Source organism: Arvicanthis niloticus, chromosome 1 (genome assembly GCF_011762505.2).
Source record: "Arvicanthis niloticus isolate mArvNil1 chromosome 1, mArvNil1.pat.X, whole genome shotgun sequence".
Classification (NCBI taxonomy): domain Eukaryota; kingdom Metazoa; phylum Chordata; class Mammalia; order Rodentia; family Muridae; genus Arvicanthis; species Arvicanthis niloticus.
This window is the reverse complement of record NC_047658.1, coordinates 116015316-116029629: the sequence shown is the minus strand read 5'-3', so window position 1 is coordinate 116029629 and position 14314 is coordinate 116015316. Positions and strand designations below refer to the sequence as shown.

General features: G+C 38.8%; 1 protein-coding gene and 1 pseudogene across 1 annotated transcript in view; both read left to right on the top strand.

The window, feature by feature from the left end:
• Nucleotides 1–14314, top strand: part of LOC117714615 (solute carrier family 22 member 19) — a 36423-nt gene that overhangs the window by 8456 nt on the left and 13653 nt on the right. The window contains exons 3-5 of the mRNA XM_034511173.2: nucleotides 8534–8688; nucleotides 8790–8958; nucleotides 10366–10489. Coding sequence (XP_034367064.1) covers nucleotides 8534–8688; nucleotides 8790–8958; nucleotides 10366–10489 — 448 coding nt within the window. The remainder of the gene's footprint in view (nucleotides 1–8533; nucleotides 8689–8789; nucleotides 8959–10365; nucleotides 10490–14314) is intronic.
• LOC117714629 (RNA-binding protein with serine-rich domain 1 pseudogene) lies at nucleotides 2304–3716 on the top strand (annotated as a pseudogene).

Genomic DNA, 14314 nt, shown 5'->3' with positions numbered 1-14314 from the left:
GTATATTATTTTGTGATTGAGTAAAATGTCCTGTAGATGTGCATTTGATTTATTACAATTTTAACTACATTTCTCTGTTTATATTTTTGTTTCCTTACTATTGATGACAGGGTGTTATTGTAGTCACAAACTATCAGTTTGTGAGGGTCAATATCTGATTTTTAACTGTAGTAGTATTTCTTTTATGAACTAGGGTGTTTCTGTGTTTGGTATACAAATGTTTATAATTGCAATACCCTCTTGGTGGATCTTTTTCTTTAGTGACTATGTAGTGTTCTTCCCTATCTCTTCTGAATAGTTTTTGTTTGAAATCCATTTGATCAGATATTGCAACACCTGCTTGTTTCTAGGTTCATTTGCTTGTAATAACTTTTTCATCCCTTTACCATGAAGTGATGTTTATTCTTGAAGATAAGATATATTTCTTGGATACATCAGAAAGATGCATTCTGTTTTCTTTTTTCATTAATTTATTTATTTGTTCATCACAATCACATCCACCCTCACATACCTCTCCCCCCAACCTCTTCCCCTTTTCCTCTGTTAAGGGGGTCCCCCTGAGTACCAACACACTCTGGCACATCAAGTTGCTGCAGGACTAGGTGTATCCTCTCCCACTGAAGCTAGACAAGGCAGCCCAGTTAGGGAAACAGAATCCAAAGTCATGCATCTGTTTTCTACTCCAATATGTAAATCTGTGTCTTTTTATTGGGGATTTGAGACCACTAATATTAAGGGTTATCAATGAGCAGTGTTTATTGGTTCTTATTACTTTGTTACAGTGTGGGTTTTTCCTATATTTTGGTTTACTATTCTAGGCTTATTTATTCCTCGTGTCTTCTTCAGGGTAGATAACCTCTTCAGATTGAAGTTTCCTTTCTAGAACCTTCTGTGGAATAGGATTAATAGATAGAAACTGAATTTGGTTTTATTATAGAATGTTTTTCTTCCTCAATTTGTAATTAATAGTTTTGTCAATTGATAGTGATTATCAATTGTGATTGATAGTTTTGCTGGGTATAGTAGTCTGAGGTTGCTCAGTTTGTAGAAACTCATCCAGGGCCTTCTGGTTTTTAGATTCTCCACTGAGAATTCAGGTGTTGTTCTAATGGGCCCATCTTCCTACATTACTTAGTCTTTTTCCTTATACACTTTTAATATCCTTTTTATTTTGTACATTTAGTATTTTGATTATTAAGTATCGTGAGGGATTTCTTTTCTGGTCCTGTGTACTTAGTGTACTGTATGCTTCTTGTATCTTACTAGGCAACTCCTTCTTTAAGTTGGGGACATTTCTATGATTTTTTAGGAAATATTTTCTGTGCCTTCAACTTCGGATTCCTCTCCTTCCTTTATACCTATTATTCATAGATTTAGTCCTTTTACAGTGCCCCAGATTTTCTAGATGTTTTATCCCAGACAACCTGGGTATTTTTATATTTAAAACTTCCTTTAAGCTATCCATTTCTTCTACCCCTTGCCTTCAACTTGAGTTTCGCTCTTCCATGTCTTGTAATCTGTACACTTATGTTTGTGGTTTTTATTTGACATCCTAAATTTAATTCCACTTTTATTTCAGTTTTGGTTTTCTTTAGTGATTTTATTTGTTAAATTCTACTCTCATGTCTTATTCTATTTTCATTATTTTATTTAACTGTTAATATTCTTACACACTTAATTTTGATATTTATTCATATCTTCTTTAATGTCCTTAAATATCTTCATAATTGCTATTTTGAAATCCTTGTTTTCTGCTTCAGCTGTATTGCTTTTTTCTGAGCCTAACTGCAACAGGGTTCTTTTGCAGGCATATTGTCTTGGTAGTTCATGGTTGTGTTTTTCTTTGTGGGGTGGGCTTTGCTGTTATCCTCCATAGATGCTAGGCAAGTATGAGGCTGTGAGGTCCCTGGTAGAGAGAGTTTCTGAGGATTGGTGGGTAATAGAAAGAAATGGGGATGAGCTGGGAGGAAAGGCTGAGAATGTGGGTAGAAAAGAACTAAGTTGCCCCAAAGCAGATTTCTAAAAATCATACTTTTAGCCATGTAAAGTAATTCATCTAATGACAGTCGTCATCACAATTTGTGGTATAAAATTTGGAATATATGCCTGAAAACACATCTTTTACACCCATTTCTGTCATGCAAGTAGCTACATTTTCACACTGCAGAAGAGGCCAACACAGTCCCCTCACATGGTATGCCATTCATAGAGCTCCTTCAGTCCTCTTCATAAAGTTACTAATCCCATAACTGAAGGCACTACTCTCATAATTAATGAAGTTTCAAAGATCCAATTTCTTAGTATTATCATTGTGGCCCATAAGATTCAAAGTATGGCTTGTGCCAGCGTCCGGGTCTAAGAAGAGCAGGAGGAGGTGGCGGCCTTGAGAAGATGCTGCTCTTTGGCGTAAATTGCAATCGATTAGGGATCGTTTCTCAGACTCAAGTTAGAAGTGAGAGTTCAAATAAGTGAGGCCGACATTGCTGCCTTGAAGAAGGGGAGAATGGATTTATCAGGAGTGAAAAAGAAGAGCTTGCTAGGAGTCAAAGAGAATATAAAACGTCCAGCACTAGGGCTCCTTCTCCTACCAAACGCAAGGACCGCTCTGATGAGAAGTCCAAGGATAGATCTAAAGATAAAGGGGCCACTAAAGAGTCAAGTGAGAAGGATCGTGGCAGAGATAAGACTCGTAAGAGGCGCAGTGCTTCAAGCGGAAGCAGCAGCACCAGGTCTAGGTCCAGCTCAACCTCCAGCTCCGACAGCACCAGCACAGGCTCAAGCAGTGGCTCCAGCTCGTCCTCTGCATCCAGCCGCTCGGGAAGCTCCAGCACCTCCCGGAGCTCCAGTTCTAGCAGCTCTTCCGGTTCCCCCAGCCCTTCTCCGTGCAGGCATGACAACAGGCGGCGGTCCGCTCCAAATCCAAACCACCTAAAAGAGATGAAAAAGAGAGGAAAAGGCTGAGTCCTTCACCTAAATCCACCAAAGTGCACATTGAGAGGTTCACCAGGATTGTGACCAAGGATCATATCATGGAAATATTTTCTACTTACGGGAAAATTAAAATGATTGACATGCTTGTAGAAAGGATGCATCCTCATCTATCCAAAGGCTATGCATATGTGGAGTCTGAGAATCCAGATGAAGCAGAGAAGGCACTGAAACACATGGATGGAAGACAAATTGATGGCCAAGAGATCACTGCTACTGCTGTGTTGGCACCATGGCCTCGGCCACCACCTCGGCAATTCAGCCCACCCAGGAGAATGCTTCCGACACCTCCTATGTGGCGTAGGTCACCTCCACGGATGAGGAGAAGGTCTCGATCCCCAAGACGCAGGTCACCTGTGCAAAGGAGGTCTCGATCTCCTGGCCGCCGCCGCCACAGGAGCCGATCCAGCTCCAACTCCTCCCAATAAGCAGGGACATTGATTCGTACCTCTGTAACTTATGTTCCCCAGACTCAGTTTTGTCCTTTTCTCTAGCCAAATAAGGATCTGTAGGGAAGAATCCCACACCAGGGTAGGCTTTGAAGACAGCAGTTGAGATATCTCCTCTGCAGGAAGGTTCTGGCTTATGGAGGCACTGTTGATTCAAGACTGTCCCCATAGAGGTACCCTGTAGTTTTCTGGCTAGAAAGTTCACCCCTTCAGTTCTTGACAGTCTGTTTGGTAGCAGAGCCAATGGGACCTGTGGCAGCACACCGTTTTCCACAGATGACCTAGAACCAGTCAGACAACCTGGTCAAGCCCTTGCTGTCGCTGTGCCACACCTGTGGAGAGGATCAAGCTCTTCTGTAGGCCTGACCATGCCCCCTGCTTAGTACTCTTCACTGTCTAGGGTTAAAGCCTTTGAAGGATTAAATGGTTATCTTTTCTGTCCCTGTGTCTGTTACTTTCTAAAATTGGTGAGCCAGTTCTACAGGGTCCTCATGAAACCTACCCCACCCCCACTGTCACCTGCCATTCATGGTGATGTTGCAGGTTAACCTTGGCAATGTGTACATTGCCTCTTTTTGCTTTTATTGTACAGTCAGTACTATAAAATTTGTTTTGAGTTTTATAACTTTGTAGCATTTTAGATAAGGTTGTGTTTGTACTTGTGTAGAGTGAAAGGCCTGTGTTGAATAAACCTAGGGTTAGAATGCAAAAAAAAAAAAAAAAAATTCAAAGTATGAATCTTGGAGGAATACATTCAGATCACAGCAAATGTGTCTTCTGCCACTCATGAGAGTAGGATGGTAGCTATAACAGTAAGGTCGTGTTGGTGGGAGAGATGCACCCTTAAATTCTGAATCTTGTGATTATTCACTACCTATTGTTTTGATTACTGGGTTAGTGTGGGTCCCTTGTTCTGGAGGGTGTCCCACGATGATCTCCTGACTGGGGACAGGGTGAGAGCAGAGAGGGCTCGCTACTGTCTCTGGGCTGCCTCCGGCCTGCATCTCCACTGTCTGTAGGTCTCTGGCCTGGCCTGATGCGGGAGGCCAAAGGACACAGAGTGAGAGCAGGAGGGGAGATTGCCTGCCCCTACTGCTGCCTCTGGTCGTTGTCGCTGACTGGTCTCTCCCAGGTGCTGCACCTGTCTCCACACTGAGCCGGTCCAGGCCCGGGCTGGGCTGAGAAGGAGCCAGCTAGCTGGCAAGGAGGCTGCTTGGTGTCCCAGGCAGGTTCCGGGAGAGCAGAGCTCTCCCCAAGTGTTACAGCTCTTGTGACAAAAACTCTCGGACACCAGGATGATTCTTGAGCGCACTTTACTTCCCCTAAATAGAGCCCTTATATACAGTTTTGAGTGGGTTAGGGTCTGACAGCAGATAATGTCTATTGGCTTGACCTGAGAGCTTGGAGATACCTCATCTGCATGTGGGAGAGCTTGAGGGATGGTTCCTCGTGACTGATGGTCATAAACCTCTCTGTGGGAGGGGTTGTTGGAGGACTGAAGCTAAGTGAAAAGAACCAGGGCCTGGGAGCAGAGCTGAACTCCTGCCGTATGATAAAGGTTCCGGGGTTCGAAACTCATGCTCAACCAAACACCCAGCTGCTTCTCACAGCCCACTGCCCTACAGGTTAGTGATGCTAAAATCTCTTACTCTGTGAATCTATTTGTGTATATGTGTGTTTTCATTTTTGTGTGCTGAAAATATTATGTTATATAACTATTAAATTGCTATTTTAGCTTAATGTGTTTCTCTATATCTAATGAATACCCATTAAAATATTAATCCTTCAATTAGGTCATATGTTTATTGTTCCATATATAAAGACAGTGTCTCATTATGTAGAACATGTTAGTTCTACATGTATTTTAAGGTAATGCTAAAATCACAATCTTCAAGCCTCAAATTGCAAAGCTTTAGGATTATTAGCATTGAAACAGAAGTTGAGGTTGAAGCAGAAAGTTTGGGAACACAGGGCAAGATAAGTCAAAAGACAAGCAGCTGGGCATTATGGACAAAAGGAAGGACAGTACTTGGTGAAAAACAAAGCCAGCCCCAACAGCCTCTGGCTGGCTCCCACAGAGACCCTCTCTGAAGAGCATGCCCAAAACAACCTTGACCTAGTAACCTTCTTAACTCCATGAGAACTTATATCTTTACAAATATCCATATATCTATTAACCTAATTTTAACAGTCTCAATTGTAGATAAAAACAGTTTCTAAGAAGCTTCCTTCTCTTTCAAGGAGGAGAAAACCTCAGACCATTCTAGGAAGTAACAAAGGGAAGACATCTAGTAGATACAGACTTACAAGCTCAGGTATTAGTGGAAAGTCTTTCTATTGTCACTTGCCTCATGTGGCACCCACTCTGGAGTTAACTTCATGCTCTTGCTTGCTCTCCTAATAAAGATAAGCTATGGCTGCTTGCTCTGCCTGAACGGATGTGAATCCCTATACCTTTGCAGCATAAGAAACAAAGACTTCTGCGAACAGAATTCCTATTAGTGTCTTATTGTATAATCTACACTGACCTTGAATTCTTTGTGTACTAGAGGAGTATTGAAATCATGATCCATCTACCTCAATTTACCAAATTATGGAATTACAGGTGGATACCACTGAACTTAGATAAATATTTTTTCTAAAACTGTAATTCTGCCCAATCCTAATATAGTCTCTCAACCATTTCTTTCTTACATAAAGTATGATAATTGATGGCATTATTTTATCTAGTCAAAGAATTAGTTGACATTTAGGTCTTTATCTTTAATTAATTCTCATTATTTCTATTTTTATTAGAGGTTTTATTTTCATATTTGGTACTTTTTAATACAAGTATGTATTTACTCTATCATCTTTTTTAATTAACTCAGAAAACATGTGTGTGAATATAAAACATTATCATTTAACTAGAAGTGACACCCATCCCCAAACAATATAGAGATCTTAAGCTTACATATCAAATTAGTTCTAATATTAAAATAAGCAAATGCAATCTGCCACCAAAAATAGAAGCTATCTTGACATTCCAGGAAATGCGCATAAAAACTTTAGACTGTATAATTAAAGAAATTTAAGACTTCAGTGACAATGTAGGACAAAGGACACTCTTTGCAACAGTTTGATAAAGTCATAAAAGTTACAGGCCACTATATTTCAAAAACAAAAAAAATAAATAACATTTTTGTAAAAATAAGATTCTGAATTCCAAATTTCTACATTATAAGAACCTGAATTCCATTAAAATGGTGCAAAAGCAGATTGGAAAAAAACATTTAAAAAGAAGAAGGAGGGGGAGGAGAAAGAGGAAGAAGAGAATAAGGAGGAAGAGGAGGAGGGACAGGAGAAGGAAAGAGAGAAAGAAAGAAAGAAAGAAAGAAAGAAAGAAAGAAAGAAAGGAAGGAAGGAAGGAAGGAAGAACCTGAATTCTGAATTTCTACATTATAACAATCTATAAGAATAATTAAATTCTTATAAAATCATAATTTATAAGAATAATTAAATAATAATATGGCAAGAAAAAAAAAGAAGTATGGCCTATTCAGTTGAAGACCAACTTTGAGGTCAAGGTAAACTGAGGTGGAACTTCCACCACAATTCAAAATGAATCATACTAAGAATGGTCTCTGTGAGAGATTTACTAGACAAATACTTTAAAATATATATCTTAAATACATGTAAAAGGATGGAATAGAACATGGACAAAGTACTAATGGCAACTAGGAAACCAGTGTATGGGAACATCAGAAATAAAAAAAGAATAAAACAGAAACCTGGATTTTAAAATACAATCAATTAAAATTTTCTCTTGAGACATTTAGTGGAAGCTGACCCAAATACAATAACAAATTAGAGAAGAGAAACAGAACAGTAGAAACAATAAAGATTAAGAAACCTAAAGAAGGGCTGAAAAGATGGCTCACCAGGTAAGAGCACTGACTATCCCTTCAGAAGTCCTGAGTTCAATTCCCAACAACCACATGGTGGCTCACAACCATCTGAAACAGGATCCAGTGACCTTTCTGGTGTGTCAAAAGACAGCTACAGTGTACTCATAAACATAAAATAAATAAATAAATCTTTTAAAAAAGAAAAAGAAAGAAGGAAGGAAACCAAAAGAGATTTACAAGTAAGTAGCATTCAGTGGACTTGTGGAACATTCACATGCTCCTATATGGGCTATAGGAGTATTAAGAGGAGAGAGTAGGGAAGGGACATCTTTTTTTGAAAGCTATAATGTTATCTTTGATATACCAATATACAAATTCAAGAAGGTAAAATCTAACATAGTGAATGCAAAGAACTTTGTTCAGAGAAATAGTCAATAGATTCTATAGAATCAATAATCAAAAGATTGATATAAGTGATTAAATAAATGTGATTCATTCCCATTTCAGAGTTTCTCTTTTTAATTTAAATGTTTAGATACAACAGGTTTCTGTGCTTGACTATTTGGTTCCTTAGCTGAGGGAGAAGGTTTAGAAGGTTGTGGAACTTTGGGATATGGGAAATGATTGGTAGAATTGCCAGGCTTGAGGTTAATGTTCAAGAAGATACTCACTTTGGTTTCTGTGTGAACTCTACTCCAAGAGAGGAACTCTGTCATGTGCTCCTGACAACATATACCCTCACTGTGGTAAATAGCACCTTCAGAAGCTGTGAGCCTAAACCAGTCTTTCCTTTAAATAGCTTCTGTCAAATACTTTGTCACAGCAATGAAATTAATAGCTAATAGATATGCTAAGTGCATAATTTAGTACAACATATTTGTGTTAAAATTCCAGTTTTGTAGTCTGTCACATATGGCATAACTCATATGAAAAGCTAGTAGTAAGAAACTGAAAAGAGCAGATGTGGTGGTACACACATTAAACCCCAGCTCTTGGAAGGAATGCAGAGGCAAGCAGGTCTCTGTGCATTTGAGGCCAGCTTTGGCTACATAGTAAGTTCCATACTACAGCTACTAGTAAGTCTTACTACATAGTAAGGAAGCTGGCAAGGACTTTGCTTCAGAAGATGTCTGTTCTTTTTTTTTATTTGTTTTTGTTGTTTATACAAACTGTTATTGTCCTTGTAATCAAATCCTTCCTTTTCCTCAGGTTTGGGAGGAAGCTCGTTTTCACATGTTCTTTACTGAATTTGGCCATCACTGAAATCTGTGTAGCTTTTGCTCCCACCTTCCTCATCTACTGCTCACTTCGATTCCTCACAGGGATTTTTTGCTCATCCTTGAGGACAAACAGTATTTTGCTCAGTAAGTCAAAGATTTTGATGAGCATTGTATAAGCTTTCGGTTGGACCTGGGTGTCCTTCCCTCCTTTCTTAGAAGTCAAACTCCATTTTCTTTTCTTTCAGTATTAGAATGGACAAGTCCTAAATTCCAAGCTATGATAATGGCGCTGTTATTTAGTGCTGGGGGAGTTGGACAGATACTATTGGGAGGCCTGGCTTTTGCTATTCGAAACTGGCGCCATCTCCAGCTGGCGATGTCTGTACCAATGTTCTTACTCCTTATTCCCACAAGGTATGATGAGCCTTCTTTCCTCCTCTATATTAAGGAGTCCAGGGATGACAATGAACATGAAAGCAGGACATAAGAAATGCATTTGTCCTTGGTCCACACAAGACACTGTTCACTCCTCTTTGTATTTATGTGACACGAGGACAAGTATCTCTGTCATATAAAACAGAGAAGGTTGGATTCAACTTGAATTTAAGATAAGCAATAAGTAGTTTTATGAAAATTATAATCATACATATGTTAAGTAAAAAAAGAAAAACCTGAATTTTCTGACAAGCAATCATTCTTATTTGGAAATCCTATTTACCTGTGAGCTCCATATTTTGTTCACTTGGATTTGGCATATTTACAGTAAAAAGAATGTATACTAATTGGTGTTCAAATTTTACCATGCACCATTTATTTTTTACTAGAGAAAACACACAAGCAGAAATTAGCAATTAATCTTTACCAGAATGTTCTTTCTGCCTGTCCTTGTTACTAAGTCTCAATTATCCAGGCAGTAATAAACACTTCAAGATCAGACTGCCTCTGTTGTGGTTTGTATTTCTATGAGTGACTTTGCAAACAAAAAGAAACGTATTGAAAACTATGATAATATTAAATAAAAGGCAAATTAACTTTATATTCACAACTGTTTAATGAAAGAAAATCATAACTTCTCCAGTTTAAAGTAGTAGACAGAATGGCCCACTTCTCCCACTAGCTCTTTGGGTTCCCTTGCTTTCCACAAAAAAAAAAAAAAAAAAAAAAAAAAAAAAAATGTGCTATATCAACAGAGGAGGCACATGGCACACTTACTAGTAAGGGCTAGAAAATGCTTATATATGCTTAATGTAGTAAAATGAGTTCATACAGAAAAGAGGAAGAACCCTCTGACAGGTTCTTCCATATCACTTGATCATAGCCATTAAAATTATGAAGCTACCATGCCCATTTTATAGATTAGAAGTGAAGATAGTGTTAGCTTGCTTTTGTGGCCAGAAAGCATTGGTTGCTAGCAGCAGCAATGATAGCACTTTATTCAGTGGTTTATTTTTAGCATAAGAACAAATTAGGTATAAATGTTTACCTTAACAAGGAATTTGTAAAATGAGTATTCAAGTGTCCCTCATGTTGCAGTTTTGTGAACCCTATGTAAATATATATTCAAGAAAGAGCAGGCAGACTGACATGACTCTGGGTCTGAATTCTGGGAGTGCAAGTGTAACACATGCATGAGTTATTTCCCATTTTCCTAGTGAAGGTCCAGACAGTATTAGATTATATTTATTAATATAATTGAGTCGTAGGTATTAAATTAAAGAATATAATTGTTCAAGGATACACATCACTTTTAAAATGATAAATGTGATTTTTTTTAAAGTATAAGGTAATTGAGAATTATCTTACATCCAATGTCTTGAGCAGGTGGCTGTCAGAGTCAGCTCGATGGCTGATTGTGACCAACAAACCCCAGAGGGGCTTAAAGGAACTTAAAAAAGCTGCATGTGTGAATGGAATGAAGAATTCTGAAGACATCCTAACCTTGGAGGTGAGCTATGAGAACTGATTATGATACAAAGAAAACATAAACTCGATAAGTTTATAGAAGTTAGTGTCCAAGATGCAAAGTGTAGTGATGGAAAACACTGTGTAAGAATGTTTCATTCAAAAAATTAAAATCACTTCTGTTTTTCTTCATTTTCTTTCTGTTTTGAAGGTGTGACTTCTTTTTTTTCATATTCTAGTTACATTTCAGATGTTATCCCCTTTCCCCACTTCATCCTCACCCAGGAACCCCCATCCCATCCCCCTTCCTCCTTCTATGAGGATGTGCCCCCACCTACACACACCCCTACTCTCACCTCCTCACCCTCGAATTCCCCCCCCCCACTGGGCGTTCAGCCTTCATGGAACGAAGGACCTCCTTTCCCACCTATGCCCAACAAGGCCATCCTCCCCTACATATACAGCTGGAGCCATGGGTCCCTTCCTATGTGCTCCCAGGCTGGTGGTTTAGTCCCTGGGAGCTCTGATTGGTTGGTATTGTTGCTCTCCCCATGGGGCCGCAAACCCTGTCATCTCCTTCAGTCTGTTCTCTCACTCCTCCACTGGGAACCCCATGATCAATTCAAAGGTTGGCTATGAGCATCCGCCTCTGTATATGTCAGACTCTGGCAGACCTCTAAAGAGACAGCTATATCAGGCTCCTGTCAGCATGCACTTCCTGGCATCCACATCAGCATCTACCTTTGGTGACTGTACATGGGATGGATACCCAGGTGGAACAGTTTCCAAACAGCCCCTCCTTTCAGTTTCTGTCCCACAATTTGTCTCTATATTTGCTCCCATGAGTAGTTTGTTACTCCTTCTAAGAAGGACCTAAGCACCCACACTTTGGTCTTCCTTCTTCATGAGCTTCATGTGGTCTGTGAGTTGTATCTTGGGTATTGCAAGCTTGAATTCGATGGTGACTATTTTTTTTATTGGTGAGATTGTTAAAGTGACACAAGCTAAGGTCATCTGGGAAGAGGAACTCTGAAGTTAGAAAATGCCTCTATTAGATTGACATGTAGGCAAGAATATAGGGCTTTTTCTTGATCAGGGATTGATGTGAAAGGGCCTAGCCCTGTGTGGGTAGTATCACATTCTTACTTTAATTCTACTTTAATCAACCTCTCTCTTCTCTCTCTCTCTCTCTCTCTCTCTCTCTCTCTCTCTCTCTCTCTGTCTCTCCCTCTCTTTCAAGTAATTTTAATTAAACTTTCTTACAGAATCATTATGAATTGTGAAGATTTAATTACAATAGCTTGAACAACTTAACACATGACTATCTCATGTCTCCCAGCAACCATTAAAATATCCTCAGGAGAAATATATGAGCCCTTCCTCATTAGTAATAGCTAACTACCTGTAAATCTTCAAGGAGAGGCAGGGCTTCGTGAACTTCTCTACTCTCCATTATGGAAGTTGATGGCCCACTCTCATGCAGGTCTTATACATAGATGCTGAGAATTTAAAATGCATTAGCCTTGCTAGGTTAAGAAGACAACACTATGTATCACCTTACCCCTTCCACTGCCTTTGATCTTTTCTCTGCTCCCACTTTCACAGTGTGCCCTGAACTTTAGTAAGGGGTGATATAGACATCCTGTTTATGGCTAAATATTGAACAGTAGCTTATTCTCAGCATATAGACCAGTTATGGCCCTGCAGTAACTGTCACCAAGTACAGAAAAAGAAGCGTCTCTGTCCAAATACTTAATCTCTAGAAATGAACAAAAACATTTGGAAGGCAATTCTATTGGAATATCATTTCTATTAGCAAAATAACTATAATAGGCTCCCCCACTATGGTCTGTGACATTCATAGTTATGGACTTTTGACAGGGTTTAAAACACCAGTATAAATTCTCTCCTGTTAGGACCCCTATGGAAGAGTTAGGGGAAGGATTGAAGGAACTGAAGGGGATGGCAACCCCATAGGAAGACCAACAGTGTCAACTAACCTAGACCCCTAAGGGCTCCCAGAGACTGAGCCACCAACCAAATAGTCTAGATGGCTGGTCCAAGGCCCCTGGCATATATCAGCAATGGGAGAAAATGCTCCTAATCCTGTAGAAACTTGATGCACCAGGGTGGGAGGATACCCAGGAGGTTACCCTCTCAGAGGAGAAGGGAGGGTAATGAAAGAAAGAACTTTGCGAAGAGAGACCAGAAGGGGGCAACATTTGGAATGTAAATGAATAAAATGATTAATTAAAAAAAACTCCTGTTAAAAGACCTCAAATATAATTACAAAGTATCTGGTTACCATCATGACAGTGATATCAGTGATATACCAGTAAGTACATCTTGCCAAGAAATGCTCAGTCATGTAACCTAACTATCCACAGCTGACTAAAATTATGATGGTAATTTTATTGTCATCTAGAGTAGCCTACCTTTCAGCACTGCAAAAGCTTGCCAGCAGGGATGGAGTTTCCAAATCAATTCTAGCTTGATTTTTCTATGTCCTGCAACCAGAATATATAGCACATTTAGATATGTTTTTAACATTAGTTCTATTAGAAAATCTAAATGAAATTGTATGGTGGTAATTTTGATTGTAAACTTGAAAATATCTAGAGTATCCTAAGAGATAAGTTCCCAGGCATACTTGTGTTTGAACATTTTGATTAGGTTAGCCTCTTAGGACTGATCTTGGGATTGTCTTGATTAGGTTATCTGATGTAATAGAAAATCCAAAAAAATGACGACATCCCTTGGGCTTGGGCCCCCAATTACATAAAAAGGAGAAAGCTAGATATGCATGAGCATTCGTTGCTCTCTGTTTCTCACATGCAAATACAGTATGATCAGACACCTCATCAATTTCCTGCTGCCAAAATCTCCCCATCATAAAAGACTATATTCTGAAACTATAAACCAAGATAAATCCTTACTATCTTATATTTCTTTTGTTCAAGTACCTCTATCACAAAAACAGAAAAATAGTACCAGGAGTGGGGTCATTGCTGTGGTAAACCTGATCATGTAGTCTTTAGACTTTTGAAAATCATTTGTGGGAAAAATTGGAAAGATTTTAAACTTTGAGCTATAATAGTATGCATAGTATAAGCTGAGGTCAACAAACCTTTTTGGTGTGACCTGGGAAACTTAAAAATAATTGATGAATATGTTTGATGGAGAATTTTTTTAAAACAAGGGGCCATTTTTGACTATCATATGGCTAGTCTTTAGTGCATTATACAGGTCTGCAGTGAAAAAGGGAAAGAAATTGAGCAGTTTATCAAGAAGCAAAGAAGTCAAGAAACTTAAACTTTGCAACCTATGTATGTTATGAAAAAAGCTAAAATTATTAAACAATGTCCTGTTTATCTGGAACAGTGGAAAACACACCATGGGGGCAAGACCCTACATATCTCAAGACTCCCACTTGTGAAAATTCAAACTTATTTAAAAGAACAAAGCTTGAACTGATAATGCAGTTCATAGGAGTTCCTGTTCCTCAAAAGCAACTGCCTAATAAACTATTCCCCAAGGGCAAACATATGGAAATAGATATAAGTGTAATCCAAGAAGACCAGGCGCCACCCTTAGCAGGTAACAGTACTTGGCAGCATGATATTGGTGTTGACTTTGCAGATGCTAAGAATCTAAGATAGAGTAGTTCCTGAAGTTGTGTTACACAATTATAGATTTCAGAGGAATCCAGACAATGTGGGGCAAAAACTTCTCCCTTGAGGGAAAAGTTTTTGTCAGGATACTTACCACAATGATAAAAAAGAAACCAGCAGGATCATCTACAGGTTAGTGATATACTACATTTCACTATATTATATAATATTATTTCATTATTTATTATTTTATTCTA